The sequence below is a fragment of the Chlamydotis macqueenii genome, chromosome 2 (genome assembly GCF_036417535.1).
Source record: "Chlamydotis macqueenii isolate bChlMac1 chromosome 2, bChlMac1.mat, whole genome shotgun sequence".
Classification (NCBI taxonomy): domain Eukaryota; kingdom Metazoa; phylum Chordata; class Aves; order Otidiformes; family Otididae; genus Chlamydotis; species Chlamydotis macqueenii.
This window is the reverse complement of record NC_141557.1, coordinates 138,816,025-138,839,174: the sequence shown is the minus strand read 5'-3', so window position 1 is coordinate 138,839,174 and position 23,150 is coordinate 138,816,025. Positions and strand designations below refer to the sequence as shown.

At 43.3% G+C, this 23,150-nt stretch overlaps 1 protein-coding gene across 1 annotated transcript in view; it reads right to left on the bottom strand.

Annotated features, from left to right (window-relative positions):
- The window catches only part of ESRP1 (epithelial splicing regulatory protein 1), a 33,053-nt gene extending 14,251 nt beyond the window's left edge, over nt 1–18,802 (bottom strand). Inside the window, exons 1-11 of the mRNA XM_086741060.1 lie at nt 18,671–18,802; nt 18,396–18,524; nt 17,401–17,514; nt 14,790–14,904; nt 6,993–7,091; nt 6,839–6,893; nt 4,453–4,563; nt 4,230–4,362; nt 4,097–4,139; nt 2,493–2,794; nt 931–1,149 (exon numbers count right to left, since the gene is read on the bottom strand). Of these exons, the coding sequence (XP_086597186.1) occupies nt 931–1,149; nt 2,493–2,794; nt 4,097–4,139; nt 4,230–4,362; nt 4,453–4,563; nt 6,839–6,893; nt 6,993–7,091; nt 14,790–14,904; nt 17,401–17,514; nt 18,396–18,524; nt 18,671–18,802 (1,452 nt within the window). The remainder of the gene's footprint in view (nt 1–930; nt 1,150–2,492; nt 2,795–4,096; nt 4,140–4,229; nt 4,363–4,452; nt 4,564–6,838; nt 6,894–6,992; nt 7,092–14,789; nt 14,905–17,400; nt 17,515–18,395; nt 18,525–18,670) is intronic.
- Nucleotides 18,803–23,150: the final 4,348 nt, after the last annotated feature.

Genomic DNA, 23,150 nt, shown 5'->3' with positions numbered 1-23,150 from the left:
GTCCTCACAGATACAGGAATCTCTTCAGATAGAGAGGTACGGAAATAACTATAGTCCCTTCTCCCTCCCCATGACCCCAAAACACAAAAGCACTATTCCAGGACAAGGAAGTATTTTGTAGTTACAGCTCAGGCTTAGTGTCAACCAAAACAATTTTAGAAGAACCATTTTTATACCACAATAATCTGTGTCATCAGTGCAACCATTCAGGGCTTCTCCATAGAGAAGCTGCCATCTCCTCCCCCTAAAGTCACAAGACTATACAGATAAAGGAGATCACAACACTGCACAATCCTTTGTCTAAAATGTTTTGGTAGAAACTGCTTTCAGAAAACAATGGCAAAGATGTGACTGTTTATACTTGTCTATGAGCTGTTAATCTCGGTGCTTAGCTGTGACTGTTTAAGGAAAGCAACCACACAGTTCAGGAAACCCAAAGCTTCAGCTGCTGGCTTATGCCATAGGAAATCCTGTCTCTAAAAGGCTTTAGTCACATTTGTCCTCAAACACACCTGAGGCACATCGCTCAGCAAGGCAGGGGCAAATCACTCCTTTGAGAGCTAAGATTGCCCACACTTTTTTGAAGATACTCCTCGCCTGGTACAAGAGAAATTATGCATGGCTCTTCAGTTCAAGCCTTCTACAGTGCAGGATCACAGCTGCTGCTCTGGGAGCACCAACCCCTCCAAGAGTATGGCTCCGCTTTAGGCACATGGGTCTCAGTAACAGAAACCACTCTGCAGCAAATGCAGCAGAGTTCAAATAAGCCAACACATCTATTGTCAGTACACTTCTAGAGGAGTGCTGGAGGCCAAATAATGCCATTTGTGTCAATCCCAAAGGTGCTTCCCTATTGATATCACCAGAAGGGCTGTGTTTACACATACAGTCAGTTGGTACAGAGTGGTTAGAAAAGTGGCGCCTACCAACCTGGTGATTTAGTACCATGTGAACTCCGTGGGTCCGAATATCTGTAGAAAACTCCCCCAAGAACTCCAGGATGTCCTCTATAGTAGCAGCATAGGGAAGACCACGCAAACGTATGCAGTCTCTGACGTTAGTGGGAGGCACAAATTGTTGAGGTAATACTGGAAGAATAGGAGGTGTCGGGAGAGGAATGAGAGGCGTGGAAGAGTACCTGTTCAGCACCTGTGCAAAACAGGAAACAGAGGTTACAGAAAGGTTCCTTACTCATTCTTCAACTCAGAGGAATTGAATGTAACACCAATGCCATCTGTTTTCACTCTGGGCGCTATTTTAAGAAAGAAGTGAGCAAGATTCTGGGCTTAAACCATAAAAGTAGTGCTTAGAATGGAGATGTTTTAAAGTATATCTTTGGATAATTTTTTGTATTGCAAAACATCGTTTTATTTTGGAGAATTTACTTGAACTGTCATGCAACTCTCAGAAGACATCTTAGAACAAGAAACCTGTATTTCTACATTTTTAAATTTTCATTGGGAAATAAAATTGGGAAATATCCCAAAGCATTCTACCATCTACAGAGTCATGGGGACACTTCTACCCAAAATAGCTCCTCTGCCAAACTTTAGGAGAGTCTGGGAACTAGAAGAATATTTCACTACCAAACAGTCCTGACTTGAGATGCAATAGTCCATTAAGTAACATAGGTGGTGTTACTGAGTCACAGTATCTGTAACAGTCACACTTTGTGATTACTTGTTACTAATTTTAACAGTAAAAAGCTCTGCCTGGTTAAGAGTTCACTGAATATTCTATCCATACCCTTTAACTTTCTCAGAGCAAGATTAAGATTAATTTACATTTATATAGCTGTCAGAAGGTTTTGCTAAACAGAGAAACATATGAAAGCACTTGAGAAAAATACAAGAGTGAGTGTTGCAGCTACGCTAGCCATCTCATCATTTGTGGCCCCTTCAAACAAGGCACTGAAATCTCTACAGATTTGAGGGAACAAAGCTGCACCGTTGTTTGGTTACAATGACATGGCTATTGGCTGTCCATAGCTTGCCTCCTAGACAAATATTTTAGAATCATATTTAGAAGTTAGTGACCTCGACTGCAGCTCTACAAGTCTTTGGAGACATACATAAATAATCCTCAGTCCTACTTCCTCTCCCTGACAGCATAGCTGCAATTAATGGTCCATCAAGCCCTGTTAATGCAAGAAGGGGCACTTCTCAGGCCCAGTTTCACAAAGTCCTACCACTCTCTGCTAGGTAGCCAGTGCTGGCAGAAGACAACCGAGACCTGCCTGTCCTTAGAGGCAATTCTTAAGACTCTTCAGATACATTGCTCTGAAGATGACAATTACATCAAAAGGCTCTGTTTTTCTGCACTAGTGACTAAAGACAAGTCTTTTAGATCAATATTTATTGCTAACACTCCTCCTGAACAGATCGTCATTGGACTTAGATACATTCAATATCTGTAGTGTAAAGCACTAGACCCACATAAACTTTCTGCTGTAACTGCTGTTTGCAAGGCTTTTTTGGAAGCTTTACACTCACCTGCTGAACTTCTGCTGCAGTGCTCCGAAAGAGTTCAATGTACCTTTTTCCCAGTAAGTCCTTATGCTTTTTCAGTGCATTTTGTGCATATTCTTCACAAGCAAACAACACAAAGGCATCTCCTGTTGGCCTGCTGTCAGGGTACGTGACAAACAGGACTCCCTCCTTTCCTCCTGTTACAGGACAGTGCTGGCCAAAGAATGTCAGCACTTCTTCTGTTGTTACGTTGAAAGGAAGACCTCGCATCCTGACAATCACTTGGTTTTCTTTCGACAAGAACTGTGCAACCTCATTGGAAGTGCCTTTAACAAAAAAGTACAGAAGAACTTGAGTCTAGGCAGCCACATAAAATCATGGGTAAGTCTGGCATAGCTACCTCCTCCCCACAGTTTTTGAGCAGGTAGAAAAATATTTGCCTCCAAAAGTCTAGAAAGATGTCCCTCTGATAAAATAGAAATATTGTATAGGACACTACCTTATCTACACCTTTGGCATGCTCTGAAGCCATAATATATAGTAACCAAGTACCCAGACCATTGTGCTGGGAAATAAACTTGGAAGGGCATGTTGAAAACAGCTCAAGAATTTCATCCTATCCTGATAAAACTGCCAAAGCCTGCCAATTCTAATTTCAGTATCTCTAGAAGACCACTGATGCTCACACTTATAACATCCCCCTAAAGCTAGCTGCTAACCAACTACACATTTTAATATGGTCCTTTCACTTACAGCTAGCTCATTCTGCAAAGAAGTTTGGTTGTGCCAGACATGCGCCATTTCCCCCCCAATGTTAGTGTCCAATGTCTTTACTCTGACTGATATAACTATTACCAAGCCTATCAATTAGCTATTTATTTGACAACTTAATAGCCTCTCCCACTCTAACATCTCAACCTCAGACATCCAGTTAGTCATCTACAATACCCAAAACAAATCTTTGCCAGGAACCAACAAGAACCTTAAGGTAGTATTGAGGATATATAGCAGCTTACAGGATCTAAACTCAAATTCTATGAGCTTGCAGCCCTAAGAGAGAAGAAAAGAAACCACAGGAGAGTTTGCAGAGCAAGTTTTGCAGCCTTGCAATTTAAGGCTGCAAATACTTCCATATTACCCTTCAATAAGTATTCCCCTTAAATTCCATCTTTAGTTTGAGGTAAGGATTTTATTTGAAGAAAATCAGATCCATAAATCCCTTATTATTTACACTGTGATAGCCATTTGCTTTTACACGCAAGCTTCCACAGCAACAGCAGTCATATTGTTTTGAAAAACTACTCTGTTTTTGGTTTTCAGCAAATTTAGGGCCCTTCAGTTAAGAAGATGACCTAACAAATTAAGTTCATATGCAAGATCACCTTGTCTGATTAAATCCCTATTCAATAGGCTGCTTAAAAATTGCAAGCATGTGGAAGAGAAAAATGAACAGATAAACCACGAAACGTCTTGGACTGCTGCTAGCAGAGTACACAGTAATCAACACACCAGCCAACTACTTGTTCAAAGAAAGAAAATGAAAGACCACATCCAACAGGAGCAGTTTAAAGACCAAAGTTAGAGATGCTGATGGAACAAACCCTCCCTTCTCACCCCCTAAAAATTACCTCCTGCAATTTTAAGGAAGTCTTCACCTGTTGCCTTGTATACCTAAAGGGGAAAAAAAAAAAAATATAACTGTGATTGGCATGCTATTTGCACTCCTGTTGAGAAAAGGATTTGAAAGCCAGTGTCACGCACCTCAATGTATCGATTCCCCATGTGATGCTTGTGCCGTTGTAGCGCTAGGTCTCTATGCTCTTCGCTTACAAACCTCACAAGAGCCTCCCCATTCCTCCTGCCTTGGGCATTGAGACAGAGTGCAGCCCCTCCCCTGGAAGATTTAAATCAAAAGAGAGATAAAACTCCACGACTGACACAGATGAAGCACTATAAAGTTAGAGTTAAATTCTTAGCTACTAACTTGGCAATATTTAGGCCTTTGAAGAATCTCGCTATGTCCTGGTCAGACGACTGCCATGGCAACCCTCTTGCTCGGATAACAGCATTGTCGTCCACAAGTTCCATCTTGCTGCTGCAGGCACAGAAAGAGGGAGTAATGCAGAGACATAGAACATAGCATAGCTGGGGTTGGAAGGGACCTTTAAAGGTCATCTAGTACAACGCCCCTGCAAGAAGCAAGGACATCTCCAACCAGACCAGGTTGCTCAGAGCCTCATCCAGCCTGGCCTTGAATGTTTCCCGGGATGGGGCATCCACCACCTCTCTGGGCAACCTCTTCCGGTGTTCTACCACCCTTATCACAAAAAAAAAATTCTTCCTTCTGTCCAGCCTGAATCTGCTTCCTTCTATTTTAAAACCATTATCCCTCATTCTATCACAACAGGCCCTGCTAAAGAGTTTCTCTCCATCTTCCTTATAAGCCCCCTTTAAGTATTGGAAGACCACTATAAGGTGTCCCTGGAGCTCTCTCTTCTCCAAGCTAAGAATACATCTCCAGGCTACATCTGCCTGTAGTATCCACCACACACCACTCTCCCTGTTCGTCACCTGTGCTCCAGGGACAGGTGTCTGTCCCTGCTCCATGGCTCCCAGATGGCACTGCCAGGGCAGTGAGGGCTAAGTGCCACCACCACCCAAAAGTGCTGCATGTGTCTCTCCTCAGGGAATGCCTGCTCTATTAAGGTGCCCCTTTCCCAGCTCCCCTTTCCTGCTTCACCACATTTGCTCCTTGAGCTCTCTCTCATCTCTTTGTTCATGTTCCAAATTTACTCCCTGCTCCTGACATACCAATGGTTTGTGCTTCTCCACTGTCTGAACAGGGTTACTAGTATAGCAAGTGCTTAATTTTATTCTAATCTTAGCTAGGTAGACATTGAAGCAGAGCAGCTAGATGTAACTGAGGTTAATGCTTACTATTTGTAGTGTGATAGTGTGTAAGAGCCAGTCACAAGCCAAGACCAAACCTGTTCAGGGTTATACTCAGCACACAGAGGACTCCTACCCAAAAAGGAGTTTAGCCTTAACATCAGTTGTTCAGGCCATCACTGTGGTACTAGAGACTAACATAGCTACAGGCTACATTGGCTGCTTAGCATGGGAATAGCTCGGCCACAGAAAGCCAGGTTTAATTGGTCATTATTACTGCAGCCTCTTTTGTTTTCTTAGTTGTTAAAAGTGCTATGTACAACAAAACACTCACAGCTACTCAAGGCCACCTTTCTGGCTAATGCAAGGACAGGTTTTTTTGCACAGAAGAGACTATGTGATTGATTAAGCAGATGAAGTATGTTCAGCAGCAGAGGATCTCCTCGTACGAAAGGTCTGTGGACCCTTGTCATAGGAGGGTCATGTTTTTCGCTTATATTTTATTTTCTCAGGTGTCTGTTCCAAACTGTTCCACCTTGCCTCCTAATTCTGTACTTCTCACTATCACAAATAAGAGGGGAATCTCCCACCTCATCCAAGGATTTTGTTAGTGAAAGTGAAAAAGCTTAGAACCATGCCAAAACATAACCCCTGAGCTAATCTCACTGGATACTTTCTGCCAATATTGTTACATTCTTTTCTTGCTTCTTTTGGGTCAGAAGTGCCAGCATCATCTACCATTAATGGCAGTTCCTTAACGTGGAAGAGGGAAGTAAGTATTCATGCAAGATGGGAATATAAATAAGGTCAGTTTAACATCAGTCTCTCGTGATACTGTAGATGGACTATCCAGTGAACAACTCAAAAGTCTGTATTCATACATAGAAAAGCATGATTACATTAAAAAAAAACCAAAACAAAAAAAAAAACACACAACACAACTCCAAACAACAAAACAGTCATCAAGAGTAGATAAAGCTTTATGTTTAAAACATGTTTGGGAAGAAGACAATCATCATAGCTTAAGCAATTTACTACGAGCACAGTATCTTTATAGAAATTTTTCTTCCATATTGAAAAAAAAATCATTATGTGTATTTAGTAACTGTGAAGCAAATTGCAGGAAGAGTGTAAAGTTAGTACTAATAGGGTTACTTCTGCAAAAATGTTTACATTCTTTGTTAATAGCACAGCACACTTAACGCCCATTATAAGCACTCATGAGCAAAACCCAGAACTACCAGCAGCTAACAGGCAACACTGAAGCCTAGCAAGAAAACTGACTTGCATCTGATCACAGATTATCTGTTCTCTTTCCCACTTAAAGCATCTCTAATTGATCCCCACAGCAGTGGCAAGATAAATAAAAATAATGGTAACAGCTATTTGCAAATTAAGAATACGGAGAAGTACAGCTTATCTAAGCTGTATTTTTAAAAAAGTGGAGGGGGACACAGAAAGAAGAGGGAGAAGGTACTTACCAAGGCCCACTTTCAAATTTGTAGTTCACTCTTTCTGGATCTGAAAATCGGTGATCTATGAAATACAGCACAAGTTTTCTTTTTTCCTCAGCATACAGGAGAGGCAGGAAAATAGAAATAAGCAACAGATGTGTCTTTCATCACAATCACTTACTGTATGGTTCAGATATTAGTCTTAAAATAATATTCCCCATATCTTCAACTTGAGAGGCTCCATAGGGAAATGCTGGACTGTTCTTGTCAAGACTTAAATCTTTATGCTGGAGTTAAGTCAATCATCACCAAACAGACTTCTAATAGGTTTCCTGCTAGAGCAACAAGCTTTCATGTTATCTTTGATGGTAAGTCACTTCTCAGGGGAAGATTTAATCAATTTTCCTGCTGGGATACATCAGCTGTTCTGCCTTGGCCTCTAACTACCGCCACCTGCGGGAGTGTGAGGTCACTCCAGAAAGTATCTGGGGACATGAGACTCCATAATAAGGGCATATATATTTAATATACTCATGCATTATGTATGTTTGACAGACAGATACACTTTTGCATGCGGAAGAGACTAGAGTCCTGTCCTCTTTAATTAACATCTTCTTTAATCTCTAGGGGAAGATTTGGGGAAGGAGGAGAAACAAACCATCAACTAGAAGATCCAGAAAGAGGAGGATATACCACATGCTTTCCAAACAAGTAAATCCCAAAGTAGAATAAATATCTTACCACTTCAACAAAATTCACAAGTGGCACCTCGCCTAAACCTTGCCTATTAGAAGTTACAACTTGAGTGTTGTGCTGTCAGGTAGAAGCATTAGAAGAATCTGGTAAGAGTGCACCATTGTAGATTATCAAGATACAAAGTACTCCCACAACTCATATCTTCTTCGTTCTAAAGGATTTTGGAAGATAAGCAAGGATAAGCTGTCCTGCCAACAGAGGGCAGGAAGTGTTCTGTTCTGGAAAGACAGGCTGTAGAATGACCAGATTTAAAAAAAAAAACAAAAAAAAAAAAAAAAAAAACAAAAACAAACACAAAAACAAACCAACAACAACAAAAAAACAACAAAAAACCCCACACAAACAAAAAACCCACCTTCATAAAGGGAGTCTGATTTAAGTTGCACATATCATCCTTTTTCATACAACTTTAAAGAGTTTACTATGGTATCTCTCCTGCTTCCTGTCATATTTGCCCCTCTCTAACACCAGGCTACAGGACTGTAAGATTACTTGCTGTACTCCATTTATAATTCTAACTAATTATAACTCTACTCCATTTATAAAGCAAATGCTAAAAAAGGTCATTTCCACTCACAACTCCTTCTTTGAGGCATGTAGGGTAAAAAAACCTAAGAACAGAACAAGAAGTGAAATATAAGGCAGTCCTGGAATAGGACTTGCTTTTCTGACTTCTCTTATCACATTGCATCAAGACTTTACAGTAAAAATGAAAGAGTTTCTTATGACCTGTCCTGTCATGGCAGCAGAGTAATGGAAGACATTAAAAACAGTCAAATGCACCAATTATTTGCCTACATCCCCAAAAAACTACCTTAGACATTTCAAATGCTTAAAAAAGTCTGCCTTTTGGTGCTCAAGAGTTCCTTCTCAGTCCCAAATAGCCAGATTCCTCTTAAAAGGAGGAGGGCGGGGGGGGGGGGGGGGGGGGTGTAGACAAAAAGCTTTTTCCACCTACAGCTGAGCACATTATTTTGAGTTGGCAGATGCCTACATGAAGGGCAGGGAACAGAAGAATAGCTTCTGTTAGAAATGGACACCACACACCAGCTTTGTCATATCTCATCAACACAGGAGGCAGCATAAATTTCACTGTGAAATAAAGTCTTCTCTATTATTTGTGGGATGACTGCAAGTCACTCCTACCAAATAAATTTTTTAAGTTATTTTTGAAGTTTAACTGTTATCTTTTGAGACAAAAAATAATTTAAACTGAATTAGTGAACTCCTGTTCCACAGCAAGGAAAGGAGAGCTGCTATGCCAACACAATAAAACTTCAAGGCCAACTTGATTTTGAGGCTTTGTTGGTTTTAAGTGTGTATTGGAGTATGGAAGGTGAGAGCATGGTGCTTAGTCTTACAAGACCATTTGAAGTTTAAGTGAATTACCACAGTTTAAAAGCCAGAAAACTTAAACCAGTGATCCCTCCCCTCCCTAAATACAGTTTGCTAGCCACTGCCATTACCCTCCCTCCTAGTACCTTCTTTGGAATAAAGTAGTGAGAGCATTAAATGGTTTTCATAAAAACTAAGCTAATAATCCTGAACAAACCATATGCAACAACCTCAAAGCATGGTTTAGGAGACTATCAGTATTTGTGACAACAAGAAACTTCTCCATTGCAGTATCTCCTCCTAAGCTGTACACTCAAGCTCATCTCCCCTACCCCCTAGGGAAGGGAAGATGAAAAGAGAAGCAATACACATACAGACTCCCTCGCAGAGAGGGAGTCTAATCAGCACCACACAGATGTTTCTGTGCACCTCATGTATCAGACCAGAGGAGTGCTTCTCCTCCTTTTCCTGACACCTTTCCCTCTGCAGCACCTAACAGCTCTGTGTTGCGCTTGCGCAGAGTCTCCGCTGCCCATACAGGGAACGAGAAGCTGCTGAACACACAGGTATTTGAAGTCTGGTCTTGTCTGACCATTTTTTAATGAAGATTTGGAAATGTTATCTTTCCTCTGACAAAGTCAAGAGAATTGAGGAGGAGTTTCAGTAGCTGTTACAGCAGGGGACATGCATACACATGCACACGCACATGCGCTTGGCTGCTAGACTGTGCTGTCAAAACTGAAGAGACATTTCAGTATTTCCTTTTTGTAGAGCCAAAGATCCCTATAAGCGATCAGCCGCTGGAAAGGAGAACACAGCAGTGTGAAGGGGCTGGGAATTTGAAGCAAGAATATCACATAGGGCAAACAAACAACTCCCCCACTCCCCATTCATTTTCTTCAGAAAAGATTTTCACTGAAAATATTGATTAAGGGGAGATATAGCTCCTAAAAATACCCTCGTGCCAACAGACATTAGTACCAGGTGTTCAGACACAAGCAGTCAGTTGTGCCAAGGAACTCTAGATTAATGTAAACACAGCGGGAGGGGAGGAAGAAAGTAATCAACATTAGCAGGAATGAGAAATCACTCACACCTTCGCCACCGATTAGCTAGAAGCAGGCCTTTTAGGCAAGGTTGGTTAGTTTTCTGCACATGTAAGGAGCATGTTAATAGTAACATTAACAAAGTGAAAACCTGAACTCTAATGAACAAGACTAACTACATACAGATGGGACTCCTATGAACAGAGGCACTAGAAGTTATGGACACTTGGAAAAAAGCTGTTAATGGAATGGTCTTTGTAAAACCCACCCCTTGTTCTGTGAAGGGGACAGGAGACCACATGTGTGTTTGTGTACAGTGATATTTAAATGTTGCCTCTCCTGGGCAACTGGAAAGAATTGATTCCAGTGGATAAATCCAAGTTCACATTTAAAGAAGCATTAGAAAACCAACCTGGCTTTCTAAAGCTACTATATGCAACAGCATGCACACATACATTCTAAACGAAGCAACGTGGAAAAGACACTCCCAAATAACAAGGCAGGATGGGAAACAAGGAACTTCTTAATCTTCCTGCACAGTACCACCTCCTGCAACACTCAGCAAGTTTGTAAAGGGGGCAGGGATATTCTACATCAGGGTTGCCTATATAATATGGAAGACATTTCTAAATAATTTCCTCAGATTCATCACCACAGCTTCACCCACTGCCAGTGCCCTCCAAGCCTTCTTCCGTCCCACTGTCTTCCATTTCTCAGTCTCTCAACTCCTTTCTTAATTACAGCAAAAGAAATACTGAACGACTAACTTAGCTCTGAGATGACATGACATGAACTAGTATTGTAATTGTCTTCTGCACCGAGCCTCTTCCTGCTTTGCTCTGTTTTTAAGTCTCTTCAGACAGAATATTACATCTTTTAAAATACTGCTTTGCATAAAGGTAATCTGATATTACCCAGATATCCTGAGTGCTATCACAGGAAATACAAATAGCAATATGCAAGATTCTCAGGTCATACCAAATAATGGGCTTTTTATTGACAGAGTGAAGCACTATGCTTGTTATAACTGTGCTCCACATCATTGTTTTCAAGACACTCAGGAAAAAAAAAAACAACAAACAAACAAAAAAACCAAAACTCAGCCAAGTTTCAGTTTCAATATTGCAGTATCAGATCATATCCAGTACTTTAAGCAGACTGCTCTGAATAACGTCTGTGTTTCCACTTACAACATCCAGCAGATACTTCTAGTAAGGAGCTATCCTCACAAACCCAGTTCAGAAGTGAGCTGAGCAAGCAATGCATTGGAGGAAGCAAGAACTATTTGCCATTTTATGGCTTCTGCACACCCAATCTTGAGGCAAAGGATGAGTCTTCTGCAGACTGAATGGGAATAGTCATGCAAGCTTTGTTCACTCCACCCTGAAGGCACTCACAGCGGTGAAAACTGGCTCAGCAAGCTTTGCAAATCAAGAAGTGCAGCAAGTATGGGAGGTGGAGAGGGTGCAAGAACAACCCTGCTCCTTTTGTAACTTACACATGTTAAAAAAAAAATTTCGACAGACTTTAGTTCCTTTCTCTGCCAGAACATGATTGCTTCTCTCAAGTTTTTTGTTACTTGCAATTTCTCATTATTGTCCTGCTGTTGCTACTCTTACACAATGCTGACTAAAGAAAGTCTGCCAAAAGACTGTCTCCTACACCAAAAACTGTTTTAAGACTGTAAGGTAGGAAGCAGTAGCACTCAGACACCAGTCACAACTAGTCTCAGTTCTCCCTCAGACCCTCAAATTTCACGGCATTTTCTTTACCTTAAATTACAAGAAATCAGTGGCTGTTTGCACATTAAATTCATAATTTCTTGGGGGTTGGGGGCGGGGGGGGAACGTAAAGCTTTCATCTGAGCTCTCGGGTTTGGAACTGTTTCATTGCTGTACACAATTTCAAGTAGTTTGCTGAAAGAGGAAGACCCAAAAGTACTTTCTAGAGGAAGAATAACCTAGCCAATTATTCGATTTGACATCTCTATGCTCTCTTTCAAGAGAGCACAAACTATCCAGTGTGTTATATACTGGAATGTATACCTTGAATGACTGTGCAGCAGGAATTTATCTCCCCTGACTGTTGGGAGCAATAGAGTACATTCTCCATTTGCCCAGAATTTGTTGTTTAATCAAGTGTTACCCATCAAAAGAAAAGCTTTTTGAATTTAATAGTTTAAATGACTGTACAATAATACCCTGCTTTCCCCTAACTCTTTCATATTACAGAAGTTTCCTCTCACTGATCACAACCACCTTGTGCGCAGGTAAATGGAGATATAAGTATGTGATGCACCCAAAAATCACTCTACTCCTCCTATGAGTTTGTAAATGCAAGTCTTCTGCACCTTTAGTCAGTACCCTACCCCTAAACCAAAGCCTTCTGTCCCTCCCTAGCTAATGAACCTGAGCCAGTATAATTTGTGTGTCACGAGTCATGGAAGATTCCCCTCATGCAGTCCCTTAAGGGTAGAAGATGTGCACTTTCTACAAAAATAACAAGAGCTTGTTCAGATTTGGTTCACTAATCTGCAAGCTCATTTCAAGCTACTTAATTTGTGTTCCCTGCCCCAGCATATCCACTTCAAATCCAAGTTAGTTTTCATTTAGATGGTTTCTTTTCTTTGCTACATAACTGTCTCAAAAGGAAAGTAGCTGTCCCACTTACAAGAAGGGAAAAAACAAAACAAAACCAAAAACCACCTCTGCACAGAACTGTTTGAACTAGTCTTTAGACTTAGCACCTGCTTCAACAATTTTCTTTTTTATCCCAAGCATTACATGCATGTCCAGACTCTCCAAGTGCAATTAACTTACACAGCTTCTGACACCAAGGAGATTAAGTTGGTACATTTCAGTGAGGCGAGGAGAAAGAAAATTATCATATTTGTCAATAAAAGGAAAACAAAAATTATTTTACCTTTTTGGTCTCTGCATCCTCTACCCCAACATTCTCAAGCAATAAAGTGCAGACAGTTAATTTCAGCCATGTTGCATAAACATAGCAAGTTTACAAATAAAAGCACTAGCAGTTACAAAACAAGACAAACCACAAAGGCTAACATAAAACAAGAATGAAGTTATTTATGTTTATATACCTTAAGAAACATATCAGATCCAGAATTTAGACTCAAGCAAAGAGCATTTGGATCAACTGACCAAGCCTCTATGAACTTGCAGGAAATACTGTGGGCAAATATTAAAACCACCCTCAGATGGTACCAACTCTTTAGGGGCTTCCTAACAGTCGGGTAACACGGGGTGGTCTGCTCCCCTCTCCCAGCAGGCAGGGACTACAGTATGTCACTGTACCTTAGTGACCTGTGACATTCCAGGTGGCTGCAGTCATATGACTATTTCCACAGTGGCAAGACATACACCAGACATTCACACGAGAAGGAAGCAAAGGCATCTCTCCAAAACAGCCGAACTAGCTCATTGTCTTTAATTAAAGTTCCCTAGCTCACGTCAAAGCATCCCTAAACAATGTATTAAGTTTTTGACCATAGCTTTAAGAAGTCTCCATCATCCAGCTTCTAGACTACGCAACACAAGCATTTATTTCACTTTTTTTTATATAAAAATTTCACACTCCTACACAAAGTGTACCGCTTTGCTTCAGAGTAGGGAGAGAAATGATTTCTGCCCCTTCACTAGGAAGAGCTGATCTTAACATGCAGATTTCAAAGTAGAGCAGCCTCCAGTATTCAACCTTATGTTTAAGCACAAAAATAGTCTACATGCACATAGATACTTTATGCCACCCCGACACAGGTACAAAGCCCAGGCAATACTAGTCCTGCAGTAAACGGTCAAAATAATTCAGAAGCCACAGACCTTTGAGTCTAAAAAATACCAGCTCTTAATGGCAATCACTCTACAGAGTAAGCTAGTCAGAGGAAAAGAGTAATGAAAAAAAACAACAATAAAACCAATAACAAATATAGAAACAATAATACTCTCAAATTCCTTTATCCCACCTTGCTAGCTAGCTTTTGTGGTCACTGCTTCAGTAGGTCAGTAGGGAAGTCAAGTGTTTTCCATGTCCAAGAGTACGTGAAACAAAGATTGGAGCCTGCAGCAAGAGGGGAGACTGCCAGGAAGCAAGGAAGAAGGCACAGCAGCCAAACCATTCACAGCCCCAGTTTCAGCTCTGGTAATTGTACATGGCATGCAAACAAAACCAAGCTAAGACTAGTAAAGAGCCAGACAGGAGTAGATTACAGACCACTTCAGACTGTTCAGAAAGTAATTTTAGACATACCTGTCACTGAAAATGGAAACATGTTACTGACTGCATCTTACTGCTAGCACAGCCTCACTTTGTGAGGTGTAACGTGTGCAGTTTCCATGAGACTGAACACCACATGTGCCAACAGCATCCCTGCCTCAGGTTCACTACTGAATCAAAGATTCACTACAAGTTCACATGAAGAATAACCATTCCCCCTCCTAAAAATTATGATCTCCTGACATTCACTGTTACCTAAAAATAAAACCTACCTGATGCAACAAGCAACCTCACAACTTTACTATTAGGATTCATATCAGCAATTTAAAGAAATGCACCAGTTACACTAAATTATGAAGCTTGAAGAAACAAAATTATAAAGGTAGTAAAGAAAGTGTACAGAAATCAAGAAGAAATACCAGATTTTCCCCATGGGAGCATGCATCCTCATACTTTATCTTTGTGAGAAAGCTCAGTAAAGCTCCAAGTCACTCATTAAAGTTATACCACCCCTAAACGTGTGTTGCAAGCATTACTCACACATCTCATGTCTTACAACCCAGCCAAAGCTGTCACAGCAGTAGACACCATCACTGTTAAAAGGATACATTCTGTCATGGCCGCAACATCGAGTTTGCTAACGTCAGGTGAGCCAGGGCAACACTTCTTGAACTCCTTCCGCAAGTCAAAAAAGGAGTAGAAGCACTCAGGTAGTAAGATATTCTGTAAAAGGACAAAGTAACTACAGTCAGCTAGGGTGAGTTTAATCTTCTTGGTCTTTAGATACCAAACAATTTCCTTATAATGAGTAGGAAACACGAACAGCCTTTGCTAGAGAGAAACTCACACAGCTCTTAGCCACATAAGTGCATTTATAAACTTTTTTTTTTGCCTAAACAGCTTCCTCTCTGTGTGGTTTAAAAAGAGAAGTGTGCTTTTTCACTGCCAGAGAAACATTTGCTGTTATTACTAGTACCTCAATTGCAACATTTATCATCAATTCCTGATTCCAATTTTAACTGTAAAAAGCCAGAGGGCACTCAGTTCAGTTTACAGAGCCAAGCAAATTTTGCAAGACTAGCAGAGGATGTTTTGGTTTATAGACAAAGCTGAGTCTTCAGAGAATAGTCACACTTCAAATATTTACCCCCTTAACACAAAAAAAAAAAAAAAAAAAAAAAAAAAAGAAAAAGAAAACAACAACAACAAACTCCAACTGTTTGCAGCTGAGGATTTGATATAGTGCAGAGGTTGTCAGTCTATGCGTGGTAACTGCTTCAATTTCAGCATATGAAGCCAGAAGCAAGTTATGTAGCCCACTGGAAGTCAATAAAACCCTTTTCTTCCCATCACTACATCTACCACACATTTTTAATTTTTCTCAGAGGTGGGAAGGAGAAGACTTGGGGGAATTTGTTTAAACCAACACAAACCCCTACTCCTTCAGTTAGCTCCTCACCCCAGAGCTTCCCCACAGACACAATACTTTGTATTCCACTCGGCTGTTTGTTGCCTGCAATGCCTCTCTAGACCAAAAGTAAGGGCTTTCTGTGATTTAACAACTGGTTAGCATCTTGGCATTATGACAGAATGACAGGATATGTAAAAGCATATTTAGGGAGCCCAAAGAAAGAAATTTAGGCTCTAAAACAAGTTCTGCCTTGAGAACATTAGAGCTTATCTTAGCATATGGACAGGTGCATTAGGCAAATGACAGTCTTTAAAGACAAACTTATGAAAACGCAGGTGTGCTTGCCAAGATTTCCTGCTCTAGTTTTAGCAGGGCTATTTTTCTTCCTCAATCAGAGATTAAGTACTTCACTGACATTCAGTTGGAAGAGTTGATGCCAATTCATTCTCTGAATACCATGAGCTGCTAGATTGGTTTAGACTGGGTATCTTAAAATAAATATATTCTCAAGAGCCTAGTGATTTCTCCCTATCTGAATTTTAGTGATCGCCCACCCCAACCTCAGGAGTAAGGTATTCACCAAAGAGCAATTACAGGTCTCAGAAGCATCTCGTTTACTTAATCAATAGGCAGCACAGATCAGATTTCAGATGAATAATTCTTAAAAAAAACAGCAACAGGAGATTTTGACTAAGATTTTCTTCCTATCAGTGACCTTGTGATGATATAGAAAAAGGATGCCCATCCCTCACACCAAACAAACTTAAAATAATTGTAGGAGTTGTCTCTTCTTTTATCCACATAATTTAACTACATGGAAAGACTAACTGTGTAAAACAGCATTACAAGCGAGAAGAAAGTCTGTTAAAAACTTGTTTCCGCATGTTCTCACATTATACCCTAAGACAAGTTACATATATAAGGACTGTCCCTTCACTATGAATCATGCTCACTGTTTCTCTTCTAAACCTTCAAAAGCATAAATACTTAGAGCACCAACAAGTATTAAAACCAAACTCATCCAATATCAGTTTTGTAAGACCACAAACTTGGAGCAGTACCCCTTGAAAGATGAAGGAGCGAATTGATGGGTACAGAGATCAGTTGCAAGGAGAGGAGCAGAACAGCTCAGTTACAGAGCAATAAACATTCATAGCAAACCACAAAATGAGATGTTCTTAATATTGAAGCAGTTATTTCAGGACTAGAGGCTCGGCATATTGCTGCAACTCTATCACTAATGAAAAGTAGGCAGGACCTCATAACACTGTTAGCGATTTGGCAACTCTGAAGTTATAGAAAACTCTAGACTATGGGACTAGTCATCACTCATAGCCTGCCTCAAACTACTGTTCAGCTCCTTACAAATACAAGCACCGCCCTCAGAGACTCAACTGAATACATGAAGACTCAAAGTTGCTGAAGCTAAAGGTGAATGTAAAATTTCAAAAGACAGTTTATGATTAAGGTGGTTAACTATTTGGCAACACTTCCAAATTCCCACTTGTTAACTCATTGTAGTACTCTGAGTACTCTGTCAATGCATTGCAACTTTCTAAAATACTTAACTCAAGAAAATCTTTCTTCCAATTTAACTTTAAAAGGCATCTCAAGGCTAAATAAGCACAGGGCATTGTCTGTGCCTTCCCCGTGGACAGGCTCTTTAGTTTGGTAAGCATACTAACATATGAGCAATGTTTGTACTATGGTTGTGCAGAGGCACCCTCATACTGATGAGAAGTTGATCAGTGTTGCAAGAAATCACATGAAACAGACTATAGAGACAAACTTTAGCTACAACTACATACCTTTTTGGAAGCTTCAGGGTGCAGAACCTGCCTAATGTGCAGCTGTCCATCAGTACAGAAACAGAAGGAAGTACCTACACCGATGTTCAGCTCATTGCTCACAGACTGATTAAACTGAAACAACAAAAGACACGTATGTAAAAGATCAGAATGGCTGCGCTAGGCAGTCTCATCAGTTGGTAACATATTATTCCTAGGCAGGACAAACATTGAGCTAGAATTCCTTTTTTTTTTTTTTGTATGAGCCCAGTCCTTCACTTCTGTAGATTTGTTTCTTACTAGCTAAGCACGTGATAACTTTTATGATAATTATTTTCACAATGAAATTGCCCCTTTTCCCCCTTCTAGTCAGATATGGCCACACAGAAAGTCCACATCACAGAAAAAAAAAAAAAAAAAATCCTTTTCCAGGAGCATTTGCAAGAGCACTACAAGGAGACATAAAGCTGGTCACAGAGAGCTAAGGCAGTGCTGGGGCAGAAGAGCCTTTTAGACAGGGCCCTCAAGCATGTTGTAAAGGAGACTTTCAGCCCTCAATGAGAATCACACGCACCTCCCTGTTTATCTAGGGGCTTCAGTACTGTCTCCTTCCCAGGACGGATGAACCAACACAGGCCTTAACAGGGCCTGCTACCACCCAGCCTTTTCAGGGAGCACCTGAACTTGGCCTCTTCCAGCACTGATTTGGGCTCGCCTTCAGCTGAGACTGAGGGTCCAGCCTGGCAGGAGACCAGGGTAGGGGGGCACCTGACCCTGACCTCCTTTCTCGGGGTTCAGTCCCTCCCAAGGTGAATGAGCAAAAGGCAAGGGAGAAACCCCCAAAAAGCCCACCACAGATCAGGTCGCCTGGCCCACACACTTGTGGTGCCTCTGTGCCACGCTCCGCTGTCTCAGTGGTGGGGGGCGGGGGATAAACGGATGATACCCACTGCCTCTACCCCACGGTGGAGCCTTTAAGGGAGACCAGCGCCCAGCAGCCGGTTACGGGGTGTCACCTGTCTCAATGCCTGCTCCAACGGTGGAGCCAGTGCCAGGCTCTCCAGATCCACCTGAGTGATCTCCTGGCACTCAGCCGTCAGCTCCGGATGGTCAGGCCGGACCAGCACATCGTGCAGATGCCCCAGCTCCAGAGAAAGCAGAGGAAGAGGCGAGTCAGTTCCCCAGGCTGGAGGTCCCCTTCTGCCCCACCGGCCCCTGCCCGCCAGCAGAGCCTGCTCCAGCCTGGGGCACCCATCGCCTGGGGCCGAGGGGAGCAGCGGAAAAAAAATACCTCCTTACTCCTCAGGTCGACCACTTTCCAGAGGAGCTGGAGCAGCTCTCGCTCATCCGAGCCCAGCCTCGCCCCGTTGGTGCCCGCCGTGGTCACGAAGAGGATCACCAGGTAGTCGGGAGACGCCGTCATGGTGCCACCGGGCCAGTGGAAGGGGTAAAAGGGAGTTGGGAGAGAGGAGGGGGGAGAAGGAAAAAAAAAAAAAAAAGAGAAAAAAAAAAAAAGGGGGGAGGAGGGGGGAGAAAGGGGGAAAAGACCAGGCCAGAAACTTTCCCTGCCCAAGGCGCTTCCAAGCCAGACCCAAGCGGCAGAGCCCCCACCTGCAGCCTCACTGCCCAAGCACCTGGCGCGGGGGAGGCGCTCGGCTGCCCCTTCCCCCCACTCCCTCTTTTTTTTTTTTTTTTTTCTTTTTTTCTTTTTCCTTCTCCGTCCGGGGCGGGCGGCGGCCGCTCCCACGCCGGCTGCACCCCTGGGAAGCGCGCAATGGCTGCGGGCTTTTCAGCGCGGGGGCCGCGGCCCTACCTGCCCCCCCCCCCCGCCCCACGTGGTGCAGGTAGCACACACCTGGCGCCGCCCGCCCATTGGCCCCGCCGAGCAGGGACGTGGCAGCGCGCGGCGGGGCGGGGGGAGGCGGCTGGCGGAATGGGGGGCCGGCATGGCGGGGGGTAGGGGGGGCAGCGGCGGACGGGCTGTCCGGAGCCGCTCCGGGACTCCGAGGAGCCCCTAACGCGCACCGACGGCGGCCCGGACCTTGCCGGGCGGCGGCTGTCGCCGTCGGGGCGCGCTGCCCGGGGAGGCGCGGCTCCTCCTCACCGAGGGGGCGGCGGAGGGGAGCGGGCCCGGGCGGGGCGGCCCGCTCCTGCCGGGACATGCCGCGGGGCGGGGATGGGACACGACAGCCCACAGCCCCCTCCGCCGGCTCGGCACCCTCTCCTCTCGCTCCGCCTGGACGGAAGGGGAGAGGAGACAGCCGCACCGCCTGCAGCCGCGCCGTGCGGGAGCGGCGTGGCGGTGTGCGGGCCGGGGTGTCCCCGCAGCTCCTGCCGAGGGAGCCGGGCGGGCTGGGGACGGGGGAGCCTTTCCCTCCGCCGGCGCAAGGCAGCGGCGTGGCAGCTGCGGGACGGGCCTGGCACGGCGGAGCTCGTCGTGTGAGAAGAGCTGGCTGGTCCGGCTGTCGCAACCTTCCCTGGATGAACTGTGGTGATTTTGGTCCTTGCGGCAACAACCTCTCTTCTGGGGATCGTTGTTTCGCTGTGGAATTTATGTTTCAAGTGCATATTGCTCAAAACCTAATTTTTTTTTTAAATGAGAAATAACTGAAAAGGTCACTGAATATAGGGTAAAGAAGGAATACGAATTTTCCCCAAGGAAATCCTGTAGCACACCTAGTTCTTTGACACCGCAGTTATGTATTTCCAACTTCATTGTGATGCTGCTTCTCTAAATTTTTGCCGAGGTGAGGGTGCAACACGATGCTTTCCTTCATCACCGTTCCTTGTGCTGGTGCAGATTCACTGCTTGCACCACCTTTTATTAACGCATACACATTCATTAGTTTGGCAGGAAGGGAGAGGACGTGTTTCACAAGCGCTGGGGATCCTGTCAGCCGCTGACTGGACCACAGAGCGCCCGGCACCCTTGTCCTGCCCTGCTGCAGTTTGGTGCAGCGTGGTTCTCTTTGCAGAGACTGACACCAAAGTCCTGCTTGGTAGTTTCTGTGCCTCCATAAACAGCCTTTGCGTGACAGAAGACGGCTGGAGTAATTTTCACCCTTTTTGGTACAAGAGTTTGAAAATGGCATTCACTGATAGGAGATACAGCGACTTGAGGGGTAAAGATGGCAAATTAATTCCTCCAGTTTTTAAAAGCGGTAGCCATAGAAATTGGCTATGTGAATCTGGCATCAGGGAAACCCCCAAGCTAACTGTGCCCCTTTTGCTGGATGGTTAGAATGCCTGCTTCACTTTGTGCATTTGACTTCTAACTTTCTGATGCATCGAGCAAAGCATCCATGAAGTGGAGCACTGGAGTGTGTGTTCTCAGCAGTGGCTGCAGCTGATCTGTACTCAGCATCTGAGGAGTGGGGTTGGTCCTCACGCAGGGAATTTGCTTGGTGACCTTTGCCTAGCCTGGAGCGGAGGGACTTGATGGTATAGAGAATTTCTTCGCAGTTTCCCTTTCAGATCTTAGTTTAGTGCCACTTCTTCTTAAAAAAAAATCTTTAGTAAAAAAAGTCCAGAGGTACATTTCTGAAATGACTTCACATTGGAGTATGCCAGATAGTGCTTGCTTGGTTGGCTAGTCATCTTTCAGGGAATCTTAATCATCCATTCTAGATGGTTTCCTTCTCAATGCCTGCTTGGCTTTCAAGATGCAGCCCCTGTCTTTGTGAGAACCATTTCTGGATGGGTACCTTTTACTTGTGATTTGTTGTGTTCTGGCTTACGCAGTTCTTTTTTTTCTTCCCTCTTACCTCTTATTGTCTCATCCTATCTTCTTGTTGTGGTTTAGCCCTAGTCACCACAGAGTTGCTCACTCTCTGCCCCCCTCTCCAGTGGGATGGGGGAGAGAATTGGGAAGAAAGGAAAACTTGTGGGTTGAGATGAAGACAGTTTACTAGAATAGCAAAGGAAAATTACAATAACAAAAAATATAGGGATACTAAAATACACAAAATAAATGATACACAAGTTCTCACCACCCAATGTCCCAGTGACTGATACAGCCCATCCTGAGCAGCTATCATGGAAACAAAAACCAAGCAGCAAGCAAAGGAGCGCGCGAGAGAGAGATGCCCCCCAGCCAACCCCCACTTATATACTGAGCGTGACGTTTATGGCATGGACTACTCTCTTTGGCCAGTTTGAGTTAACTGTTCTGGCTATGTCCCTCCCAGCTTCCTGCACCTGCACGTTAGTGAGACTTGGGAAGCTGGACAGTGTCCTTGGTCTCATTAGCAACAACTCATATCATGGGTATGTTTATCAACATTCTTCAGACAAGAAATGCAAAACACAGTCGCTCCTGAAGGGAAAACTAGTTCCATCCCAGCTGAAACCAGGACACTTGTCTCTTTCCATCTAGGAGCATCAGAATCCCTAGCTTATTGCTCCAGCAGGCTGCCATTATGTATAGTAACTCCTTTCATAGGTTAAGTTCTGCCCTATAAGTATTTTTAATTCCCATTATGTCTTTTGGGTTCTTGATTAATCCATGGTTTATTTATTTATATATTTTGTAAGCCACTTGCCTCTGCTGTCCCTGTAGTGCCACTACCTTTTGTTTTTCTCTTTCTTGGGTAACACATTCCCTAAAATGCCTGTTTTCCAGTCACAGTTCCCATTCCACCCTCTTTCTTTTGTGCCTGCAGTATCTGGTCTGACAACATGCACCAGTCGTTCAGGTTCCTGTGTTGTGTTTCCCAGGCTCCTGGTGTTCGTGTACTCCCATTCCAGTTGCTTCTCCCTGGCCATTCGTTATCCTGGACCTGGTTAAGCACAGTCTTTTAATGAAGCGTCACCTTCCAGATGACATCAGTGTTGTTACCCACAGGAATGTACTAGGGCACTTTGGGGCACCATGACCTCTCACAGCTTAGTGTAACAGTTTCTCTTTTTTTTTTTTTTTGTGTTAGTTCTGGTTTCCTACCACCTGTCCTTTTGTGCCACTTTCTGTTTCAGGAAATTTCTGAAACTACTCACACGCTCCTTTGTGCCAAGGAGTTGGTCTTAACACCACCCCTGACCATGGCAAGAGAGGTACATCCCTCTTATTTATTTCTCCTGTGTTCCTGAAGCTTACTCCTTACTCATCAACCTCCTTCCTCCCAGTTTATTTTGAACAAACCTGTGACTTTGCACATCTCACAGGGTTTTCCTGTGAGTCCTGCATCTCCCACTCTGCTTTATTCCTCTGTAGGAGCGTCTTCAATTCACCGCAGTACTACCTGCGACACTGTTATCTTTCCCTGCACAGACACTCGGTTCGTGCCAAATCTCCCACCTGTATCATTTTTCCTCATCAGCGCTTGTGTTTTCTTTCAGAATATCAACTTTTTACAACTGGGAGTGGGAGAATCAGCAGGGCTGTATCATTTTGCTGGAATGTGTTAATGGTTACCACCAACTGTTTTTTAAATCTAAGATAATTGCTGCTGCTAATCAAGTTCTGTTTTCTCCACTTTCATCAGTCACTATGTATCTCTGTACTTATGCCCAAACTGTTACCTGAAATCGTGCAACTGGGAGTGACATTCAAGTGCTGCTGCTTTACCTTGCAGCAAAGAAACACCGACTTGTAAGCCCAGCCATAGGCTGAAATCAATGACATTGCATTCAGAGCCATCTGAAATTCATCTTGTGAAGCTGATTCTTCTCACATCCAGAGCTGCAGCTGTTACCAGCAGCGAGGGAGTTACTTGCAGATAAAAACACAGGGCTGGAATTCTCCTGCTAGTTACTGAAACTACTCACGCTATCTG